Raw genomic sequence first — 24,286 nt, 5'->3', positions numbered from 1 at the left:
ACACAACCTCGCCAAAATATGAACAGGTATTGTTTACTGTACACACACACACGTTTGCTGTTGATGGTGCAGGTAATGCTGTGCTTTCCCAAGCAGTTTGAACTTTGTGTGAGACTGGCAAACATCCCCGTGTGTGGGGTAAGCAGATTTTCTGCTTTCTTGCACAAAAACTACAATAAAGGATAGTAGGATGGAGGGAGGAGGGAGGGAGGGAGGATGGAGTGAAGAGGGGGGAGGAGAGGCAGGGGAGGGAGGGCTCAGGAGAATGACAATGTGTTTTAGTGCTTACCTTCAACAAAATGACGGTAGATGAGGGAAGAAGGTCAGAAAATGCACAGAGAAAGGGGAGGACTCTTTGCTTTGCCCGTCTCAATGTCTTTAGCGTGGCAGCAGCACAGGGCACGCTCGCAGGTAGAGCTAAATAATGTGACCGCATGCCTGCACCAAGACATGAACGCAGTTTCTGCTCTGCCACGAGCTGAGAAAAGGCGCAAAGAAGGTAATGACTAACACCAATCAGCTTATTGGCATACGGTATCTGTATATGAGCACAGAAAGGCCTTTATGGAGTCCCCAGATAAACGCCAGGCCTTTAAAGCGGGGATGCTGTATATCGACTTGATATCTGGATCTGTGTTGCTGACTGATAAATAAGACATTAAATAAAATGAAAGTTACCTGCCGCACAATCTGTAAAAGTTCTCATTACATCGGCGACTAACTGTGTGCTCGTCGATGCAGTCCCCATCCACGGGACTTTTTGGAAGTATGAGTGCTGGATAAACTGAAACGTTAGTACTATTTGGGACACATCTCCACCAAATTTTGCTAAATTGTTGCTCACACATGTCCGCTCGTCAGTGGCTGGCTGATCACGTGTAAGTGGTAGTTGAATGGTGTGTGTGCAAGAGACCAGGAAACCAGAGAAACGTAACGGGAACTACTGATAAGGGGGAAACTATCTATAGAAACACACACTGCGTTCTCATTTCAAGGACAGTCTTTTTTGTGTTTGTTTTTGTCAAAGCCACTGGAATCTCACAGTGTAATTTGGTGTCAGTGTTTGACGCTGCCGGCAACAGCGCTTTTACTCCCAGCTCAGCACGTACGGATGCCCACGCTAAAGTTGAGAGTATTTTAACACAAACCCAGCCTTTTCCCCAGACCGTAATTATAGACTGTATATAAAAGAAGGATTTTGCCACCATGGCATCACCAACGGGTTTTGGACTGGTCACCGCCATGTTGGATTTTTTGGGGCCAGAGGTTACTTTTAATGTATGAAAGACTAGAGTGTGATGTTTTCATCTAATGCTGGTAAGATTGGTTAGAAACCTGCATTCACAATTGTGGGTGCAACACGCAGACATACAAAATTACTAATTAGTGCTAAATACCAGACAAAAAGAAACAAGTTAGGCACAAATGTCAAAGATTAATCTAGAAACCGGTAAAATATTCACGCACAAACAAAGTTGTGGAGCTGGAGTCTAACAGATACTGATGGACTCCAGTTTCTGGGGGTTTGTAGCTTAAAAAAATCACTCACAGTAAAATTCTTATAATGGAGGAAACTCTCCACAGATATGCTTCTTAACCCTTTAAGACCTGCCATAGAACCAAGTCCGCCAGAGCTTACTTTATATTTTTACATGCTGTAGTGCCATTTTTGGGAGCATTTCAAGTATCTATACATCAATACAACTGTTATAGCCCATATTTTAATAATATGTATGCATTAAGTCCATAGTAACTGCATTAACTGCAAAAACGTGCAATAAACTACAAATAAATTGAAAATCTTTTTTTTTTTTTTTTTTTACATATACTTGGAGAAATTTAAGAGGCTTAACCTTCAAAACTTTAAATACAAAAAAATTGCAAGAAATAGTTTACAACAACAGGAAATTTATTTTGAGTGTCTTCATAGTTTTATTTTTGAGATACAGCAATTTTTATATACTGCAGGAAAAACGAAAAACAATCCTATGATGCAAATTTGCAAAGAAAACAGCATGTGCATCAAAAAAAATATTTCCAGCAGTGCAATTCGAGTTCTAAGCATCCCAGAAACTATTCAGAAAAGCATAAAGTCAAACATAACTTATAAAAACACCAGTGTAGGTTTTTAAGGCCTACAAGTAAAAAACTACATTTTCTGTGAAAATGACGTCACTTCCGGTTTGGGGCAGGAAATGGCGGACATGCATTGTTCGCGCTTACGTCTGTTTCAATGTGGGAAGTGTTACGAACAGCTGATCAGATCGGCAAAGCGTGTTTCTGGAATATTATGTTTTTGTTCCTGCAAGCGCTTTTTATGCAATTTTTGCAAAGCTTTATGTGGAAGGAAACCTTGACTTAGGACAAGCTGATGGCATAAGATGTAAGTACAACTCGTCAGGTTTCATATGCAAAAAAAATAATTGCGCTAGCTTACGTGGTTCTGGTTCTACAGGGATTTAAAAATAGTTACGCAAAACAGAGCGTGCCCACTCCGACCGGCTTTAAAGGGTTAACCAGCCTCAAGCAGCATCTAGAGGAACTGTGCTTTTCCCAACTTCAGTGTTTCCACGATTGCAACTTGACTTCAACCGAAACAAGCAGCGAAACAAAATGCATAACCACGTGAGGACTGTTATCCATCCCAGTTAAACATGGCTGCAGTTGGTCGGTTCTGCCAACCACATCAAAGGACCTGTGCTGCGTCGTCTGACACGGCGTCAGAATTGGACGAGCCCGTGTTGAAATGGAGCGCATACATCCAACAATCACAAACAATCTAAACATGCAGAAAGGAGAGCAGAAATCCTAAACCTTTAACCCTCCCGCAACAGGCGAACGGATTTTCACAGCGGAGGGTAACGTGAAGACTTTGAGACTGACGCTGTCAAAATTACAACTCTCTGTCTAAAGCGAATTATCTCTGGCTCGCCGGGGCTGCCTGTCTCTGCGTCTCCGTGTCACCCCCTAAAGTTATAATATGTGGGTGTGTATCCTGGAATGACTGTGACAGCACATCTTTCTGAGTAAGGGTGTGTGTGTGTTTATTTGTGCAGATGGAAATGAAGCTGGCAAGGAAGCTTGGGAAATAGCGATATAACATTGAGAAATAACAGAGGGGGGGGGGGCAGACCAAATACACACACACTCATGAAACTCGCGCGTGCGCACACCACTTGTTTGAGTACTGCTTTCACGAGGACGGCGTGAACAGGCAGTGAAAAGGGAAACACTTATTTGACACAAAAATGTTGTTTTTTTCTTCACCCATTCTAAGAAAAAGCTTTAAATCAGATGTTTTCCTAAAATAGTTCTAATAAAACACGTGTCCCTTCCTGTTTTCACCATTAGTGTGTGTCTGTGTGTTAGACATTTGTGTTACGCAAACAGAACAGTAGTCCGTTTCCCACAACAGACCTCTTCCATCTTTCTCTCAGTGTGACTTATCATGGCGGATGAGACAATAGGACCCCTGATAGGTGTCCTGTGCCATGCCTGATAACGCTGCCTCCCTCCACCACAGCTGTCACGCTGACTGATAGATGGGCTCGGCCAGTACAGTCACACACACACACACACACACGCACACACACACCTGTGGACTGATGCATTACACTCGCACACACAAACAGAGGATCTGCTGACGCATTAGCCTGGAATTAAATATTGATTATTTGCAATCATTTGTTACATTTTTTTCCTTTGATAATATAACCTGAGCAGTCAAGATGATAATTGTATTCATTTGTAGTAAGTGAGATGAAAAGTGCTGTGTCTACCTGTAACATATCTCTTGTCAAAGAAATGTATAAATGGTTAAATAAACAGTGGTTTTGATTGGTTCGGTGGGAGGGATGCTGTGCTGTGATTGGTTGTTTCCTGACCATCTCCGGTTGAGTGGACAAAGACAGGTCAAAAACATACATACTCCCCTCACGCTGCACATTTTATACATTCAAATACAGACAATTTGGACTCTTTGACTCAGTGTGACTCCCTCATTGCGATTACGCTGGCGTTTTAAGACGAATCCCTTTAGAGCTCAGAGTCGGGCACGAAACGTAGAGTAAAGTTGAGGTTAAACTCTAATTTAAAAAACGTTCAGCTTTTCAAATGTGTGAATTTGCCGTTTGCTTTGCAGTAATCGTGACAGCGTAGAAGTCTGAGGTGTTGCTTGGACAAAGGGAACACTGTGATGGTGTCACTTCGACCTGTGAGACCATGTTCTTAGTTTTTACTAACAATTTAGGGTTGGTACAGAGACCTGCTGAAACACGTTTATGCTCTCAGTCGTCAGTGCAAAGTCACAATTCTGAGGTTTTTGAAACTAATTTAGAAAAACCATTAAAGAGGAAACTTATCCAAACCCATGAGCGGCCCATTTAACTTTCAAATGCCCAGACAGACGCCAGTTATTTGACAGCAACCAATCACAGCACACAGCGCCTGATTGATCCAATAGGGTCTGAGGAGCACTAATGTTTTATTTTTTTTGTATACTTGCAAATTAAATCTGCTCCCTGTTGGCGATGTGTGCGACTAGATCTTTTAAAGTTGGTGCCAGAAAGACTAGTTGGTTAAATAAATTCTTTTTATTTTATTAATGTGCAAACAGCAGTTACCTGTTTGATGTTATGATGCCACCCGTCACTAAGCGGGGCTCAACCTTCTTTCTCTCTGTGACGTGAAGGTGTAAAGGAGGCAGGAGGAAGCGAGGCAGGTGACAGGTGTGCTAAGGTGTTCGCAGTCCTGCAGTACTTTGATATAAAAAATGGGCGGTTTTATGTGTCAGAGCAAACTGGCGTATAACCACACAACTACAAAGATGTGTAACCACATCCTGCACAGGCGTGTGGATGCTAGCCTGCAAGAAAGAAAGGAAGAGTACTCCTAACATTAGCCAGATCCACAACACTAATCTGACACTCTGTGTTTAATATACACAACATTTTACACTTTTTCTATGTCACCCATTAGAGTATGCTCAGAGTGTTTTCTGACTTTTACACTAGTCAGCTGATCAAATTTTTATTCTCTTGCTTGCTAGTAAATTAGTGCCCAGGAACATCCACAGTACCTATGATAATGATCATGGATAACAGTTTAAGGTCCACGTTCTGCACATGTGTGCCGGTGTCGGTGCTCAAACTGTGTTTATAAAAGAAGAATGATGCAGATTCTGGGTCTGACAAATGAAGCTACTATCAATGCACTTAAACCTTCATTCTTTCAACGAGGAGGTAAAGTTCTGGTTGCAGAATGAAGTCTGATTGTATAGAAGACGATGAAGAGAGCATCCCCCGGCTCCCTCGCTCTCTGACCTCAGAGAACACTTCGGTGATGAGTTTATGTCTAAATTATTAGCTTAAAGTCTCGCTGAATACAGCATGGTATTCTTTTGGTAAATTATGGTACAGATTAGGGTGGGCCCGCTCTGTGACTGACAAGTCTGCGTGCAGCATCCCTCAGTTCCTCCGTCAGATCCACCCCTCGCTCGTCACATCAAAACACCGAGATGCCGACAGCTCGAGGCTTCACAGCAGGACGTCACGAATCAATGTGCAGCATCACAGTGGCAAAGCCTCTGTAGGTGCGCCATGGATGTGTTAAACTATCGCAACACTGATAATTAATTTGGGGCTGATATCAATGTTTGTTTGTTTTTAAATACACATATTTCCAGTCCAAGTCACAAATTAATAATGCAGCTTTTTTTTAAACATGAACTACAATCACTACAGTTCTTTTTGTTCGTCATAAAAAAACCCTGAGGTGCTGCAGGTATCTCTGATCTTAAAGCTTGTGACAGAACTTTTTTTTCTGCAGGTTACTGTAGAAAAACAAAATCCTGCACTTTAAGCAAATCAGCCCGTCGACCTGTGGAAGCTGAATGCTTCATGAAGAGAGTTGGAAAGAAGATTTCAAGTACAGCTCAAATAAATTCATATTTGTTATGCAGGCAACAGCTGTAGGTGGCGCTCTTGACTGTTCAGTTAATCCACGTTGGGTATTTCCACCTTAATGACTGGGTATGTGGGTGACAGCGAGCCTCAAAATGAGCATTTATTTATGTGCAAACATTGCTGATGACTGCTTTAACGAAGTAAGCAAGATTTTTTTTATTATCAGTAGCATCTGAAATCATCGTGCATCTTGCAGTAAACACTCCAGTATATAAAAATGACTTACATGAGCGTAGCTGTACCCCGCAGACCCAAATAATTAATCAAACTATACAAACTGTGTGTGAATGAGAAGGAGCCGCAGCACCAGTGGGAGCGAGGAGTAGGAGGCGGCAGGGAGTGTGGGAATAAAGACAGGGTGGAAAGGAAAGAGATGGAGAGAGGGAGCTTTGTGCAACCATCAATCACCTTCTTGGGGTTCAAGTTTATTTGGCTTCATTTTTCTTTGATATACACAGCAGAGGGAGAGGAGCTGGGGGATGGAGAGGAAAGGAGGAAGACATAGGAGAAAACAGCACGGGGAGGGAGGCGGTACCTGGGAGGGAGAGGATGAGGAGAAGCAGAAGAGAGGGGAAGACATGAGGTAAAAATGCATCTATAAGACGATGTATATGTGGAGTAACTGTGCACAGGCATTAATGTAAGCATCAGCATGCAGCGTGCAGCAGGGCGCACTACTGCTGTATTGACCAAACCAGTACAGGAAACGTAAACTAACCCTGGAAGCAGATACTCCCTCCTCACACGAGGAACAAACCTCTCGAAAGAAAGAAAAAGTGCACATATCGATGTGTGTTTTATATGTTTGTGTGTGTGTGTTTGCTTCTGAGCCCGCAGCCCGTCTCAGAGCTCTAATGAGAGACCAGGGCTTCCTCCATCTCCATCCCCCTCAATCACTACTCCGTCCCTGCTGCTCTCCGCCTGTGCTTCCGTCGCACTTCATAACAATTTGGACATCTGTATGTAGGTTACTCTCACTGTGTCCGCCTCTTTCCCCCCCCCACTCTCTTGTATGAGCATCTCATGCTATAATCAGCTTCCAGTACTCTGCCATATTCCTTCTCTGACCTGTGAAAGCATCCATGAGTCTATCTGCCCAAGTTCCCATCCAGTTTACTTTTTCCAGTGCAGCCCATTTCTCTGTGTCATACTGTCCTATGACTACGTGACTCACTATTCCTCCTTGCTATTAAACTCTTTTTTTTTTTTTACCTGTTTATCATCCAGAACTCTGCGTTTTTCTCCCTTTCAGTGACACTATGGCACTGTCTGCAGCTCAACAGAGAGCTGAAAAGCCCCAAATAGTGCAAACAATTACAGCTAATTAGCTCTGTTTGATAGCTCGGTTTTAGCAATATGGCCACCATAAAGAATATTTGGATAAAGTGGTGAAGTTACCAGCGTATGCTTGCAAGCTTGGTTAGCGAGATTCATCCACAAATTGTTCATCACACACACACACACACACCTGCTAATCAGTGCTAAATAGCATAGCAATAAAATGTTTAATTTTACCACCAAAGCTGCAGCACGGGTCTGTTATCACAATTAACCTCACAGCAAGCCAAATTATTTGTCAGAAATTTGGACTGAAAATGCTCCCAACGCTGAGGTGACATGAATTAGCTGACAGCCTTCAGCTACAGCTCCCTGTCTACTTGTCGGTCAAAACTGCAACACGCCTAACTCTGAAATCGTTTGCAGGAGTGATTTCAAACCTGTGCAGTCGTGACGCAGGGTGAAATTCACTACAAGACCAAAACTGACTTTAATTGTGTGCTTTTTAAAGCTTAAAGTTCAGTCTGGGGTGACTGACTCAAGTCAGCCTCAAGAGGCCATCAGAGGAACTGCAGTTTTTTGTACTTTTGGCTTTATTTCAAAGGCCCAGATGTTTCAGCTTGGTTTCGACCACATTTTTGAATAAAATTATTAGTAAGAGAGAAAATTAGAAGCAGCAGGTGTCTCCAACCTTTCTCTGGGGCTGAGTCAGAGTGCTGCAGCTCACAGAGGAGCACAGAGTGAGTAAGAAAGCGAGAAAAACATCGAGTTCTGGATCACATCTGTCCATAAATAGACAGATGTGCTGCATTTTGATGTAGTTTGATTTCAGTTTCTTCTGATAGCGACAAACAGACAGAACTGCATCCCGGTTAACCAACAGCCTTAGGTGGGATTTTTTTTGAGACAAAAAATTGCTATAGATGAATAAACAGTCTTAAATCTAGCATCTGTATTGCTAAGCTTACAACAATGGCCGACAGCGCAGATCGGCTGGTTTTGCCTTTGCTGCGATCCAAATATACTTGTACCAAAACAGGAAGCTGCAAACTTCACTCTGGTGGACAAACTGTGCAACATCAACAATCAAGGTTAGCAGGTGTTCCTTGCAGCTCTTCTTTACTTTTTAACTTGGTATTAACCTGCCGTTATAAGCGCAGACACCAATAGGTCGGCAAATACCTGATTCTGGCAAATAATATTGGGTAGAATTGGTCAGACTCTCTAAAATAAACTCTAAAACTGCTGAAGCTATGCTGTTAGCTTGAGTCATGCTACTACAGCTCTGCTGCTAGCACACAGTGCCATACACTGGCACATTGTGAGTGATATCCGATACCAATATCAGATGGGTGCATCCTTATTCTTGGATTTTCATGTTTTTCGCTTGGTTTTCTCGACCATCTGAAAACTTAATCCTGCCTATCTGACAGGACAGTCTTAATCTCAAGAGTCATACCTGCTGGTTAGCTCGCCTTTAATGATGCTAATGTTTGAAAAACTAAACCCTGGATTGTACTTTCGTCATCAGACGGTGAGCGCGAGAGTTTGATGCCTGCGTATCTGTGTTTTGTGAAGCGTGGACTCAACCGCGAAGCATTTGCATTATAAATGTACCAACTACACCAAGTGGTAGACTTCAAAGTAACAGGAATAACAGGAATGCAACAGAGCATAATCCAGGTTATACTTGGAAGACTTGGAAGTTAGCTCAAAAAACTGAAGTAAAACTAAATCAAGAGGCTTAAGACCCCTGAGGTGAAAGATACTACCCACTCTAAGAGTAATTGAGTTCAACATTGTTTTATTTTTTAATTAGAAATTAACCATTTTGTCCATCTAAAGACAGTAAACGTGATTTTGTCTGGAGTATACAAGCAGCACACGCAGCTCTCTCTCTGTACTTATGCTTCTCCCACAGCCTCCCGCCTTTCTCTCAGTTTTCCTGTCTTCCTTCTGCCACTCTCCTTTCTCTCTCTTCTCAGTATCAGGTACAAGTCTGTTGGATTAGGCTCCTTTAAGAGCGGATTAGCTGTGTCGGAGCCGTTTGAGGTAAATTGCTCCGAGGAGTCGATCTACCCCCTTCCGCCGCTTCCACCACCATCGCTGCCTCCTCCTCCCTCCTCTGTAAAACAGAGTCAAAATTCTCAACCTAATCCTCAAAGAGCCTTACTGCACCTCCCCCTGTCTGCTTTCCCCTTTCTGTTTCACTTTTCCCTTCTCGATTCTGTCAGCCCACACCGAGGAGCGAGATACCTGTGGGAGGAGGCGGAGGGGTGGGCTGGTGTGTGTGTGTGCGCGCATGTGTGCGCGTGGAGGGGGGGGGGGGGATAGACACACGTGGGCGAACCGTATGACTTTACAAGACTGTCTGCTTTTGTTGTGTGTGCGTGAGAGCGTATACCTGCTCGAGCATGTCATCAAACAGTGCCGTTGATGGTAAGTGGCAACGTGTGTGTGTGTGCGCGTGTGTGTGTATGAGTGTGTGTGTTAGCATCTGACTGAGCAGATGGGGCGGATGGAGTGCATTTTAGGGACAAGGGCGGGGTCACATCTGTGTCGTCCCCTCACATTTGTCTTGGTGTGTATGTGTCACTTGGCATGGCGGCCACATTTGGAGCCATCAACACGCAAACAAGGTGATTAGCAAGTTGGGACAAACACATTATTATTATTGCTCTAAACTAAACCGCTGACCCGCTCGCTCTGCCCCTAAGAGCAGTTTTCCCACCAACCTCTCTCAACATGTCTGGGGAAAAAAAAAAAAAGGCATTCTGTTTATTCTGGGCTCAAATCCAGTTTGTGCAACACTGATAGCGCACTGCTAATGCAATCTGCAGCTGAGCCTTATGCCGTATTTATCACAAACTATACAACGAGTACAACCTGCTTATAGCCGCAAACATTTGGACGGAGACAGACTGTCGCATGTGCGAACGCACAGACGCGCCGCGCAAGCGAGCCTACCCTCGTCTCGGAGCTGCCATTGATTTGGGCTGCAAAGTGCTGTGGGCAACGGTTGCCGTGGCAACCGGCAGCCGAGCAAGGCAGCCAAAGTTTGAGCTGGCATGAGGAGAGTGTGTGTGTGTGTGTGTGCTGTTTATGAGCGTGTGCATATAAGAGGTAGGGCACCCAAGCATGCATTGACTTCTGTGTGTGTGTGTGTGTGTGCGCATGTGTGTGTGTGTGTGAGGTCCTGGCGGGGTGACAGCAGTCTGTTTAGTATGCAGCCTTCTGACTGCATCTCCCTCTCTTTGGCCCACAGACACTGCATAAGAATGACCCCCGCCATCACTACTACCCCTCGCTCTCCGCCGTCCCATGAACACATGTGCACATGCTCGGCTGCGACTGCTCTTCCGCATATGCACGGGCGCAAGCACGCACGCACACACTCAGACAGCACACAGACTCATTGTGTCATGACCTGTTTGCTCCAAGGTGAGGCCTGCAGGTCAATATTGCAGACGAGGTTAATATTAGAGAGCGCTTGATTACAGACACACACACACACGAACTCTATGGAGTGACATCCCCTTAAAAAGCCTGTTGGTGGAGGTGAGTATTGATATTTCCTCTCCAACCCTGTATTCACACCCCCAGGGCGTGTCGAATGGGTGGAGATGGTCTGTCTCACTGTGTTTTCTCTGGCGCTGACAAACTGAACCAAACACTTTTGGCAGTGGTGGTGTGTGTTTGGGGAGGGGGGAGGTCCCTGGGAATCGTTTTCTCTCCTGCTGCTACAGATGCTGCTCCCTCACACACACACACACACACACACACACACACACACACACACACACACACGTGGCCTCTCTTATCTCCGGGAATTTGCATAATAAACTCGCTTTCATGCATATTTACTCTGTATCACACACACACAATTTTAAATTAAAGTCGCAAACACAGCAAGCCACATACATACAGTATACATCAAGAATCTACACAAGCGGTGACACACAAACGCACACACAATATTGATCGGGAGTAGTGAAGTGGAGCTCGGCGCTAACAGCCCTCTCTAAGCACAGGAGAGGTGGAGTGGTTAAGGAGGCGAGCAAGGAGAGGCGAAGGGAGGGAGGAGGAGGAAGAGGAGAGGTGACAGCAGGAGAGAGGAAGCAAAGACAGAAAATAGGAGGGGGGGGAAATGGACAGTGGCAACACAGAGAGAGCTGTTTGTCTGGTGTTTGTCTTAACAAGAAGCATCTCAGAGGAGACAGAGAGAGCAAATACACACCAGAACAGTCTCCACCCACCCACCCCTCTGCTTCACCCAAACACCTCTTCGCAACCTCCACCCCTCCACCCATCTTCTCTCTACAGGATCTGAGAGCAGCTCAACTCAAGCCCTGACACGTGTGCCTGAGAGACAGAGAGGGAGATGGAGGGGTGTGCATGTGTGTGGCGACTCAGACAACGTGTGTGTGTGTGTGTGTGTGGAGGTGGGGGGGTTACAGAGCGAGCAGGAGATGTGTGTATGTGAGAGAAGGAGGGAGGGGCGGAGGGAAGGTAATATCTGCTGCTCCTGGGAATAAATGGAGAGAAATTACTTGGTCCGGGGTTGGGCTGTCCTTTCCTCCATGTTTCAACATGAGGTTTGCAGCAGAGCCCGACGGATATTTGATATTTGATATGGATTGACAATAAAAAAACGTTAACACAGATATATCCCCTAATGCATTTCTTAGTTTTTGAGCATTGCTGCTAATTATGTAAAAAACAGTTACAATGTATACTAATATACGATACATTCTGAATTTTGCTCATTGCCAGCTCGGTATTTATTTATGGACTCTACTCGAGTGGCGTTGTGTGACTTGATGCTCAGTTTGTTTTCTGTCTAACAGAAGCTGTTTTAGCTCCCTTTCTGACACTTCAAGCTAAATCACTTCTGATTGGCTGTCCGCTTCAAATGGAGGGTTAGAACAGAAAATGGGCAGGGCTTCTATGTGTGCAAAATGTATCCACAGGTATCCACTCTCACTGAGCCCATCTAGAGAAATAAATATTGCTGAAAATTACTGACTTAAACTGAGCTTTTGCAGGGAAAGGCAGTTAAAATGACTTGTTTTTATTGATCTTACTTACAAAAAATTACAAAAAATATTCGCTTTATTTTCAATTTTTTTGGAGATCATACACAACTTCTGTGCTTGTTTCTTTGATATTTTTATTTGCCATTTTAATTGTCATTTAGAATTTTCTTCTTAAGTGTAGCTGGGACATGAATATATTTGTGTGTGTGTGTGTGACATATATGTGCTTTTATTTTTAGCACTATGCCTCACTATGTGAGCACACAGAGAAACTCCTCTCTGGAAACAAACCTTACTGTTGTAAAAGTAATTATAATTCTTTGTTTTACGCTGTTATTATTAATTATTAAAACCTATAATTGTCAAAGAATTGAAAAAACATGTTTGCAAAATGATCGTGTGGATTTTTATTTGTTTTGTTCACGTTCAATTTCATGCACAGGAACAAATCTTTGGGCATCCTTGCGGCATCCCATCATGGTGCATTACCCACTTTGGCACCCACTGAAATACACAAGTGATTCTGCAAACATCCCCTGCTGGAGCCACAGTCTACTGCACATTAGTACTCTGATTTCTGAATTCAGAACATTTTTTTTTCATGCTCAGATTTGAATTTCAAAGACACAGCTGTTCTTGTTTCTGTGACACATGTTCGAGGAAAAATGCTCTCAGAGTGACTGAACATAGAAGCTGACTGTCATCAAATCAGCTGATAATATTTACAGTGCATGGGCTTGAGTCTTGACTGAGCTGTGGAGGCTGTGTAGACACGCTGAGTGGGAGGTTTTGGGGAGCTTCGGATATTTAATTATGGTAAATGTTTTTGCAGCACTTTATGCCTCTCCTGCTTCGGCACATAGTGAAAATGTCATTTCACTTTTAGGTACCAGAAAACAGTTGAAAATAGTTTGGAATATAATCCACCGAAGCTTATTATTTCAAATAATTACTTTCAGGTTTTCTCATTTAATATTACCCATGCACATAAGTCAGCACACATACAGGCACGATTTCTGTCCTATTTTGTGTTTGTCTGGATTCAGACAATTCTGGGATCATTTCTCCTGCTTAAATGTGCACATATCACCCCATGAAGTCAGTGATAAATCCGTCCATTTTTATTTATCTGCTCCTCACCTTTAACTGCTTTCAGGAAGATTTAAAGTTTAAGCAATTCCATGCTAATGTTCAAAACCAAGACTCTAGCTTCTTCCCCGGTCCAACGATATCCACGAGTGGCTGTGAATTAGCCGCGGATGTGAGTTAGATCAAGTGCTGAAAGTGTGTAGATGAAAGCACTGTATGAATGAAGGGTCAATAAGACTAGAAAACTTTTATATACACATGTCATTTCCACTAATGCTGCAGGTTTTCTAACCCTAGATGAGACAGACGATGGTGTGTCGAGAAAGTGCTGTCCTGCTGTGACTGATAATTGACTGGCATGGAAGGATCCTCACCTAACGCAGCTCACCTGAATCTTCCAGGCTATAAAAACTATCCCAGGTGAACGGCTCAGTCTCTCTAATTCACTCCACGTTGCATCAACGCACTGGTGATATTTGTCTCTTGGTTAGGTTACGGTGAATAAATGCTCTTTCATTTAAGTGAACTCCCTGCTTATCACTTATTGACAAAACCATGAGCTGTAAATAAGGGTGGAGATGCATTTCGTGCATTGTCCTTGGAATCTACACTTAGGACCCAGTCCCTGAAATTCTGGGCTCTAGTTGGGTGTACTTAAAAAGTGTGTGTGTGTGTTTTAAGTTTGCAGCTTTGTGGATGTCCTCCGTAGGAGGATGAAGAAAGGGATGAAAAAAGAAGACAGAGAGGCTTTACCTCTGGAAATAGAGGGGTGGAGAAAGTAAGAAGCAGGAAAGGATTTATCAGAGTGTGCATGCCTGTGGGTGTTTTTCAAACCCTGTGTACGCCGCTGAGTGCGTGCATACATGTGTGTGCATCTGAGAGTGGGTTGCTGTCGTGACTCACGGGGCCATCAGCAGGCTCCTTCGTGCACCTCGGTTGGTGTGTGACGCCGTGATCTCCTACACTCGTTCACACATACACACAGTCAAACCTCCCGCTCAAATTCATCAGCAGAAGCTCTCCTCTGAGGCCAACGCCTGTCAATCCGCTCTCATCCAATCATTACTCAGATAACCCCAGAGATCCGCCCACGAGCTGCTGGCTTCACACAGCTGCACACACTTCTGTGCAACAAGCCACATCCGCCTCTCTCTCTCACACACACACACACTGAGACAGCCGCGTCATCCACCACATGCAGACATCCACACAAGCATCAAGCACACGCCTTTGCTTCCCCCCACTTGCTGCTTCCACTGAGAGATCCGCCACCGTGGCGACGGTAACCGCGACAACGGGCATAAATTAGTGTCATGGCGATATGCAAAGCGAGGGAGCAACAATTAAAGCTTGACTAACGAGCTTTTGAGGAGCGAGGCTGAAGTTTCCCCGAGCAGCTGCTAACTGGATTAGCCTACACACAGAAACAGAGAGAGGGAGAGAGGGAGGACGGAGCAGGGAGACGGTGATGCTTAAGCACCACCTGTGAGCCAACACAGACACACAAACACACACCAAGCTAAAGGCTAGCATCCACACCAACGCAGACAAAGAGAATAACGGCTAGGAAGGGAAAAAAAGAAGTGAATACAAACCCTGCAGCAAACAGACATTAGTAGTATTTCTACCAATTAAACAGAATTAAAGTATTTGAACACTCGAGCACACTTATACTTGTAAAGTAACAGAACTTCATTAACTGGGCCTAATTTAAGTCAACAACCACCGGCACCTCTAATTCGGCAACTGAGAGAGGATCTGAAAATGAAGCAGGGGAACACTATAACGAACAACGAGCATCCAGTCAGAGCATTTAAACAAAAAGCTTAAGATAATTTGGTGGCTTAGCCTTCAAATAAGGTCTTTGGTAACAACACAAACAAGGTTGCGTCAAAAACTGAACGTCTGCTGGTCTGTGTCCCATGTTGCTCTTAGAAAGCAGATGATTGGCTCGTCAGGGGAATGATCAGACAACTGCAATGTTTGACATAAAGAAAATTCTCCAATCGTTTAGCGCTATGTAAAAGGAAAGTGTGAGGAAATTTCCATTCCTCACACTGTGCTGTTGATTCATGGTGAGTTTCACTAAAGGTCCCATCATGGTAAAAGGCAAAGAAAAGTTGCTACCCAGGCCTTGCATGCTGTTGTACCTGGGTGCTCTCACATGGGGGAAGCATTAAAAAACGTTTGTGCTGTTGTTGGTCCTTCAGTTTACACTCTCTCATTGAGGCCAAGAACTTCTTAGTAAAGAACTAAAAGTAAGAAAACTGAAAACGGTTGATGGACGAGAAGCGAGTTACTGTCTGAGCTTTTTTGATCTTTGGTGTATTTTGGTGCTTCTTCCTCTTTGCGGTGAACTCCGCTGTGGCTACCTTTCCTGTGCAAGTGAACTTTCAACCAATCAGCATTCAACTTACGCTTATTGTCATGGCCACCAGGCCGCAAAATGTGTTGTTGCCTTTTTGGAGAACTCACGGGATTCACGGGTTAAAATCGCTCTCCCTACGTGACCATAGAGCTACACAAACACAAACACGAGACCGTGGCCTTACTCCACAAGCCTTGCAGTTTTTTGAGCTTCTCTTAACCGATCATCCATCCGTGCTTTCACCAGCACAGAGTAGTCAACCGCAAGAAGCTTCATACTTCATCCAAGCTGATACGCACACTGCCCGATTTACCCCAAGCGTTTCGGGTCATAAGTTTGCCGATTGATGACGTCATAAGATCTCATTTAGCATTTCTTTCAATGGTCTTTTATTATAGATTTCTCCTCAAATTCTAAGCCAAACCTCCTCTTTACTTCACGTCATAATTTGAAAAAAGTTACAGATTACAGTTAAAAACTGAGCTACGACTCAGCTATCAATGCTAAGAGACTGATGGACACTTCAGTGTTGGTTACTTGTTTTGTTTTTTCCATCTTTCTGGATCTAAACTCAGAAGTCTTCTGCGTATTCGGCCCTTTCGGTCCTGCTCTGTAGCCTTGCTGTAAGTGTCAGAGGGATTTTAAAAGAGCTTTTCTTCTGGAGCAGAACCCAGATGTTTTGGTTTCACTTCAGCTCTCCTTAACCTCTTCCTTATCAAGCTTTGACAGTCATCAGCAGATTTAACACACTGGTTTATCTGAATGCGTCAGACACAATCATCAAAGAGCTCCAAGAACAGGATGATATTTTGCATTTAACACAGAGTAAATACTAATACTGGTGCAAAGAAACAAGTAGCTAATCATCACGTGATCTTTGCATTAGCTGCGCGGGACAAATAAAGGATAAGCAGCGATGAAGCTGCTACTAATACTGCAACTGGGTACTCAGCAATATGCTGGCTTTGCAGTGGGAAAACTACCGAATACACCTGAAAGCAATAATTATAATAAACACCGCTTATTATCCGTCTTTCCCATAAAGAGCATGTGCATTTAATACCCCGTTCACATTCATAGTAGGGGAGATAAGCTGCGATCTTTTTTCCAGGACTATTAATTTGTTGTTTTTGGCATATGCTGTAATTATTTTCAAGAGTTCTCACCATGACACGCTGGAGGAATTTTGCAGCTTTTTATCCACTGGGCCTACAGTTTGGGCACAGATGGTTGGAAAGTCCAAAACTAAGAAACTGAGATTACTAGACATTTTTTTTTTTTAACTGGCACAACAATATTGCCAATTGGCATTAAATCTAATACGACCCACCTCAGTAACACTGATTACACTTAAGCTATTCTTGAGATTCAGAAATCACGAGAGACCAATTATACGTTGCTTTCACAGGCTGAGCAGCGTTATAAATGACCTAAGAAGTGATCTCGGCGTCTGAAATCTGTGAAATTTCCCTTCAAGTGCTACACCTAGTAAAAAAAAGAATAAATGACATATTTGTCCCACGTTTTAACATTTTATAGTTGATTTTGCTGATTTTATTTGAGACGTGTCACTAAAAATAAAACCCGCTAATTACAGTCAATGCAGTCGGGCTGCACGCGTGTAGATAAGTGAATATTTTGCATTTCAGACACTCCACTCGGCATTGCTCACTTATTTCTCTCTTTCCAGGCCCTTGACTTTCTTTGTAATATGCTCCATCCTCCCTCCATAATAAATCTTTCGCTTTCTGCATTTGCCTTTCTCCTCTCTCTCTTCCTGGTCTCCAACTCTCCTCTGCTCACTCAAATAAATCTCTCCACCCTCCCCTTACACCCGTCCCCCCTCCAAAAAATCTATGCAACACACTCAAACATACATGTGCACTGACCCGCTCACGCACACAAACACACAGCGCTCCAGGCAGCAGCCACAAAGGCCTCATATTAATAAATCTGCTCCTTTATTGGTGCTGAGTGTCTCTGGCAGAGAACGAGGGAGGAGAGGGGGAGGGAGGAGGAGGAGCAGGACAGGAGACGCAGAGATCACCAGAGGGGAGGAGGAGGTGACTGACTGACTGTAGCTGTAGCATCAGGACAAGGCGAGCAGAAGGAGACAGACACAGACGTAAAGTGCGCCATCAACAAGCACTCGCACACGCAATTTCTATTGATAACCGCACATCAGCCCTGAGATAATGAGGAGCGCCAGAGCCACACAAGTGTGAGGTTTCACTCGAGTATGTGAACATTTGTTAAGATAGAGTCCACCCGCACTCAAACGCCCTCCATCCGGTGGATTATTAAGGACACCTGACACCTGGCTGAACCGCTGGAGCATTCAGAGTGGGCTGCGCTGATCGCCGGGCTCAGGAAACAAACTGCCCGAGGTGGGCTTTCGGTAATGACAGCAGCTAGCTTGGCTTAGTGGTCCAATCTCAGCCATCAGTCAGCTGTGACAGATTGGGGATATGAGCTAAGGAGCCGTTTAGCTGTGGTGCTTGCTGTGGTGTGTGCGCGCTTGTGTGTCTGAGGGGAGGAGGTGGGGGGAGGCTATCAGTGCTGCTAGTGTTGCAGAGGCATCAATACACTCTCGACAGGCCATTTTCCTATGCCTATTCCCAGCCCTGGCTTGTTGCTGGGGCAACTACCGCCATTTTACCTTCCCTGGCTGCACCTCTGGAAGCCTTTTTTCAAAACAGCAATCCGTGTTCTGCAGTACGTCCCGAGCAACTGGTCAAACACTCTTAGCTCCTCTATTTTTGGGGGGCATTTTTTGGGCATTCTGCTTGAAAATGCGGTCCAAATGAATTTTATAGGAAACCTCCAGTGCACGGGGAGTTTATTTAGCTCTTATTCAAAGGATGAGCAGAAGGTCATAGGTTGAATTTTCCCAGACACACAGACTGTATGAAAAATATGGCTGTAGCTTCCAGGTATGGTAGTCAATGCAAAAGCACGTTTCTAATGACCAGCAGGGGGCGATTTGTCTGCTTGCAAAAAAAGTGTGCTGTATTAAAGAATAAAATTCCACAATTCACTTGAGTAAACGCTTAACTGATAACTGATATCAGTTATCAAATGAGCTGGAGTGTCACAGTCATGAAATGCCTCAGCTCAGTACTCAAAAACATGACTTTCCAAGCGATGGCTGACTATGTACATCTTTCTTATGCAGTCTATTGTAACCTCCCTCTCTCCCTAACATGCTCTCATAATCAAAGCCACAAACACTTTAACAGACCTGTCCAATAGCTCTTCAACTAGCTTACCCAACCTGGACTCCGGGGTCTTGCATTGGGTCAGAAACTTCTCATTGACTTATATACAGTACTTAATATCAACCAGTCAATGCCAGGTCTCCTTGGTGGTACATTTGCTAGTCAACTCAACTGCAGTTCAACACAAGAATAATGAGGGAGGCAGTGTATAAAGTTCATTATTTACAGAACTGAATTATTATAAAGGCAGAAAACAGAACCAGAAACACTGGACTCAGAGATCCACTTTCCAAACCACACAACCTGCAGATGATGGAAACACTCTGGACTTAAGTTCAAGCAACTGCACATGAACTGCTTTGGAAATAATTCAACCTCCATGTTCTTAAGACCAACAACGCCAAGCTGTCCCCTTACCTGTCCATGAGGCTGCATGGTGCTGTAGGGCATGTTCTGGTTCAACACTTTCTGTTTCATCAGTAACATCCTCTTCTGCTCTTCACTCAGGTGAGCTGTCTGTCCTGGGATTGGCCCTTGCGTCTGACCCGGCCCCGGACCCTGGCCACCACCTCCCGCACCGCCCATATAAGGTGGCATCATGGGGTTCTTGACCTGACCGTTCCCTGGCATGGGCGGGGTCATTCTCTGACCTATGTGATCCACCCCGCTGCCACTGAAGTGACTCAGCGGTTTGGTGTTGCTGTAGGACAACATGCCTGCTGTTTGCTGCTGCTGTTGCTGCTGTTTGGACAGGGCGTTCTGGTTTATGCTGTTCGGCTGCTGCTGGCCCATCATGCCCATGTGGTTGTGAGGGAGGTAGTTGTTCATGGGGGCTTTGGGACCGTTGTTGGGGGCCATGCCAGCCACTAGAGGGCCCTGTGGTGTATTAAAGGCTTGTGGTGGATACATCATGGGGCTGTTGGGTTTGTCGTGGTTAAAGTGAGCGGAGTTATAGGGACTGGTTGGAGCGGCTGCAGGTGACCAGTTAGCTGCTTGCTGCTGCTGCTGCTTCTGCATCATTTTATTACGCTGCTGAGCAAATGCTTTCAGCTGCTCTGCATGGGAAAGCTCAGGCGTTACTGGTCCTACAGACTGACTTCCAGGCGGTATCCCCGCTGCTCCAGGTCCAGTGCCCGCCTGACTGACTCCTGGCCCCGGGTTCATCATGTATCCATTCCCAGGCCTAGAGACTGCTTGTGTCTGAGCTTGGGTCGGAGTCTGAGGGGAGCGAGCCACGCAGTTGTGCAATGGCGAACCTGATGCCATAGCAACGGCTGGAGACTGCTGCAAAGGTTGCTGAGGAGGCGTCCCGTTGGCAGTGGTGGCAAACTGAGGGCCTGATGAAGATGGTCGCACCTGAGGAGAAACCAAAAGGACATTCGCTCAGGCTCGCACCTTGCAAGTTTTCTACATAACTTTATGACTTTATGGGCCATTGCCACCATAAATTTTACACGGATGGGGTTTGGTATCATTTTGAGTACCAAACATTTTAAATACCAAACAATTTGTGTATAGCCATAATAACTAAGCTAAACTAACAAGCAGTTTACTGCTGAATGCTATTTGGCTTGAAAAGGCAGTCGCCTTTACCTTCCGATGAAGTTAACTTATGATAGTGCATTTGTTCCATTTGTAAGGTTTACTTTGTAACTGTAAGTTTGCCCCAATTACAGCAAGACCAGAAAGCCACAGCTGTGGTTGCTGCATTGCTCATTGCTTGCATGAAATGGCATCAACAGGTCAACAAAGCTTGATTTTCTGGAGTCTTTGAGGTGTCGCTAGAAAACGCAGCTGTTTCTCCCTCTGTGCTATTTGGAAATCTCTGTGCTTCTGAATTTAAGCTTCACAGAGACGCTTGTAGCAATGAAGACTGCCAACCGCCGTGCAAAAACAACAATACTAGGATAAACTGCTTGCTGTATTTCATAATAACGCCACAGAGAGTTAATCTATCTTGTGCGACCACCACAGAGCCTACAGAGCATCTAGGCCCAATAACTTTAGCTGGCAGGGCAGTTGTCATTTTACTTAGAAGCTTCTTTCAGCTGCAGCCTTATTCTCGACAGGTCGTCACAGAGGATGAATTTTCATATTTTCATATGGCACAGATTTTTATGCCAGATGCCCGTACTGACACAACACTCCCCTATGTTTCCTCCCAAGTTTCAAACTGGAGGTCTTCCACATGTTAGGCAAATGTGTTACCAACTTCACTTTAATGCAGTTAGAACAGCTGAGAAATGTCCAGAAAGTTGGACATTTTCTGTGTTGTCCTGCGTTCAGGGCTGATTATATTCCGTTGGGCAGTATATAGCATTTCTGTACTGAACTGTGCATCAATCTAACCTCAAAGAAGCATAATAGGAATGACTCTCAGGAATCAGGTCTCAAGCTGGTGACACAATTTACATCACTTGGATGGATGCGGAGAATACAATCGAGGATTAATGAACTGCAGAAATGCAGCAAATTCCTACGTAGAAGTTTTGCTTACTTTAGAGATTTTTTTTCCTTTATTAATTTTTGTGTTTTGCTAAAAGCTGCTTGTGTAAGACCAAAATGCTTCACAGGTAGCTTATGAAACACATCAATACTCTCATACACTTAGAAACCACTTCAGGTTTGTTTCTTGTTGATCACATAATTAACGGCTTCATTCACGGATTAGTCGTTTAAAACCCGTTTGGGCTTAAATCAATCGGATCAAAAAGTTGAATCAGTGAAGAAAACTTAAAAGAGCAGCGACTGCGCTCTAAGAGCTGTAATTATATCTTCAGAAATAACAGTGAGAGACATATATCATATAAATAAATACAGAAGTCTGATTCACCTGAGGTGGTCATGACTTAGATTATGAGTTTGGGTTAAATACCCCTTCCAGTGGACATCATGTTGACTTTCTTGATACTGACCTGTGGTGAACCCATGGGAACCTGTGGGCCTCCCTGTGGAGGCTGAGGTGGAGGAGGAGGCAGTGCTGCTGGCGCTGCCCCCCCTCCCGCTGTTGTCGTATTCCCGGCTGCTTCCTGTGGGCCCGGCGTCTGATTGTTTGCCGGCCTGCCAAACTCAGCCTCTTTCTTTTCGTCAAAGTCCTCGTTGAAAAGGTCGTGCATATCGTCCTCTGGCACAGTATTGGCCAGCTCATCGATCAGCTCCTGCCACTCCTGGTCGTTGAGGTTAATGTCAGAGAACAGCTTGTTCTGATTGGACAGAGACTGGGGATCAGACGACTCCATTCCACCCCCGTCATCCAGGGGCTCCTGTTTCAAGTCTTTGAGCAGGCCGAAGCTGTCCTCCAAGTCCAGTGAGCCATTTAGCTTCATGTCTGGAAGGTGGCTGCCACCGTTCTTCCCCAGCTCATCCGATGTCCGGCCTACGTGGTTCCCATTGCTGTTTGTAGTGTTGTTACCGGCAGAAGTGTTAGGCCCGCAGTGTAAGGGCTTAATGTCCATTTGGTGATGCAGTGGAGAGATGGGCGGCACATTGTTGTTATTATTGTTATTAGGGAGTCCTGTTAGTGAGTCCATGCCGCTGGAGCCTTCCTTCCGTACCCGTTTGGTGGTCGGCGAGTAGTTGCCTCCATCACAGATCCCATTCTGGTCTCCGTTGAGGGGCGATCGTGCGCTGTCCAGTTTTCTCTTTACAGTCTCCTGGAGCTGAAACAGAAATAAAAGATGGTAAAGAGGCCGAATTACACTTTTGTTATTTACAGTTGTCTAGATACACTCACAAACTGTATGTGCAAGTAATCCCTGTTTTAAAGTTTTTCTACTCTTGGAACTGTTTGATATCAGAAATCAGATATCAGAGCACAGACGCTCCAACCTAGTGCTTGTCAAGCCTTCTGTTTCTGAGAGCTAGCCAATTATAAGCAAGTTGGCTTTAAATGGGAAGAGTCACTGGATCAACTGAGGGACTATAGGATAGAATAAGATAAATAAGGATTATGTTGAACTTTGAATCCTGCAAAGGATGCTAATGTGACCCTGGAAATAAGCACAACACGACCACTTTAAGAAGTTATCTTGTGTGTCTTATCTTCTGTTTGGAAGGATGGTCTCATTTGGATCAATTCACATTCAGAAAGCAATCCCATAATCACCTTATGATTGTGATTATCGCGACAGCATGCTAGCAATACAGCAGAGCTAAGGTAGCTTATTTCAGAGAATGGATGGCTGTACCGCGGCCTAGTTTAAGAAACTATGATTTATGCAAAGCCACTCAAAGCAGAACACAAGAAGAAAAAAAACCCCAAATAGTGTCCTTTAAAGCTGGAGGCCACCAGAGATGGAACGTGTTAGTAACAGGAACTTTTCTGTGGTCTTCAGGGGGCTAATCATGAACACAACATGAGATACAAATCAATATAACAACAGGCTTCTTCCTCTCCACACACAGAGAACTGTCATGAGAAGGAGGGAAGGAAGGAAGTGTACTGAAGATCAAAATATCACCAAGACAAATCAATTACATGTTAAGCTCGGATTCATTCTCTGAAATTAGGCGTGCAGGCCAGGGATTTTTCTCAGTCCACGCTCCCTATTTCTTCACGGATGCAATAAAAAACGAAAGAAAGAAAGAAAAAACACAGAAAAAGATGTAAATCCTGTACGAGGGTTTCAGGGCATGTTTCCCAACACTCGCCTCGGGAGAAATTCTTTTAAATATCAACTTTACACTGTGGATATATTTTAATCTTTATCGTGACGATTAATGGTAGAAACCCACCCGAGAATTAGAGTAATCTTTCTGCACAAAAAAAATCATGTAAGTGAGACAACAGTTCAGAGCACTTAAAATGACAAAAAAAGGAAAAAAAGCAGGAGAGTGCAAAGTGGTGTCCAGAATTGCATTAAAGTGCTCGTTCTGAAATGGAACAAGATAATGAACGTTCAAACATTCAGTTTACATGAAAAAATTAAAGTTAAGTAAATTATCACAGCGTTGCCGCGTTTACTCACACAATTTGTCATGATGACAGTGCTATATAAACAGTGGTGGTGATGAGTCTGTAAGCGAAAATTAATGTGGTGTTTGCTCTCTGCGACTGCTCTTTGGTCAAGTGGAAGACAGGGCGAAGATATTAAGCTTAGAAATTGATTTCACAACAACTGTTTTTCCAAAAATGTTCAGATGCTACTAAAAGTGAGCAATTTGGAAAAGAGTTAAAGCCTGTATTTAAAAAAAACACCATACCAAGTGGCAAAACTGTCAAATTACTTGCTGTAAAAAAATATAAATGCCAATTTTGCATTGCAACAATGAGTTGAGGAAGCCACAGCAAACTTTTCCAGAAGCAAAGGTGGAGATGGGTTCAACGCTCTGCAA

The 24,286-nt window shown here is 44.2% G+C and overlaps 1 protein-coding gene across 2 annotated transcripts in view; it reads right to left on the bottom strand.

Moving 5' to 3' along the window:
- The window catches only part of maml3 (mastermind-like transcriptional coactivator 3), a 146,139-nt gene that overhangs the window by 49,975 nt on the left and 71,878 nt on the right, over positions 1-24,286 (bottom strand). For both annotated transcript variants that reach the window (XM_087842123.1, XM_087842124.1), the window contains exons 2-3: positions 21,868-22,611; positions 19,370-20,308 (exon numbers count right to left, since the gene is read on the bottom strand). In XM_087842123.1, the coding sequence (XP_087698249.1) occupies positions 19,370-20,308; positions 21,868-22,611 (1,683 nt within the window). The remainder of the gene's footprint in view (positions 1-19,369; positions 20,309-21,867; positions 22,612-24,286) is intronic.

Source organism: Neolamprologus brichardi, chromosome 6 (genome assembly GCF_056152115.1).
Source record: "Neolamprologus brichardi isolate AB-2024 chromosome 6, ASM5615211v1, whole genome shotgun sequence".
Taxonomy (NCBI): domain Eukaryota; kingdom Metazoa; phylum Chordata; class Actinopteri; order Cichliformes; family Cichlidae; genus Neolamprologus; species Neolamprologus brichardi.
This window is presented reverse-complemented; position numbering and strand designations above follow the sequence as displayed.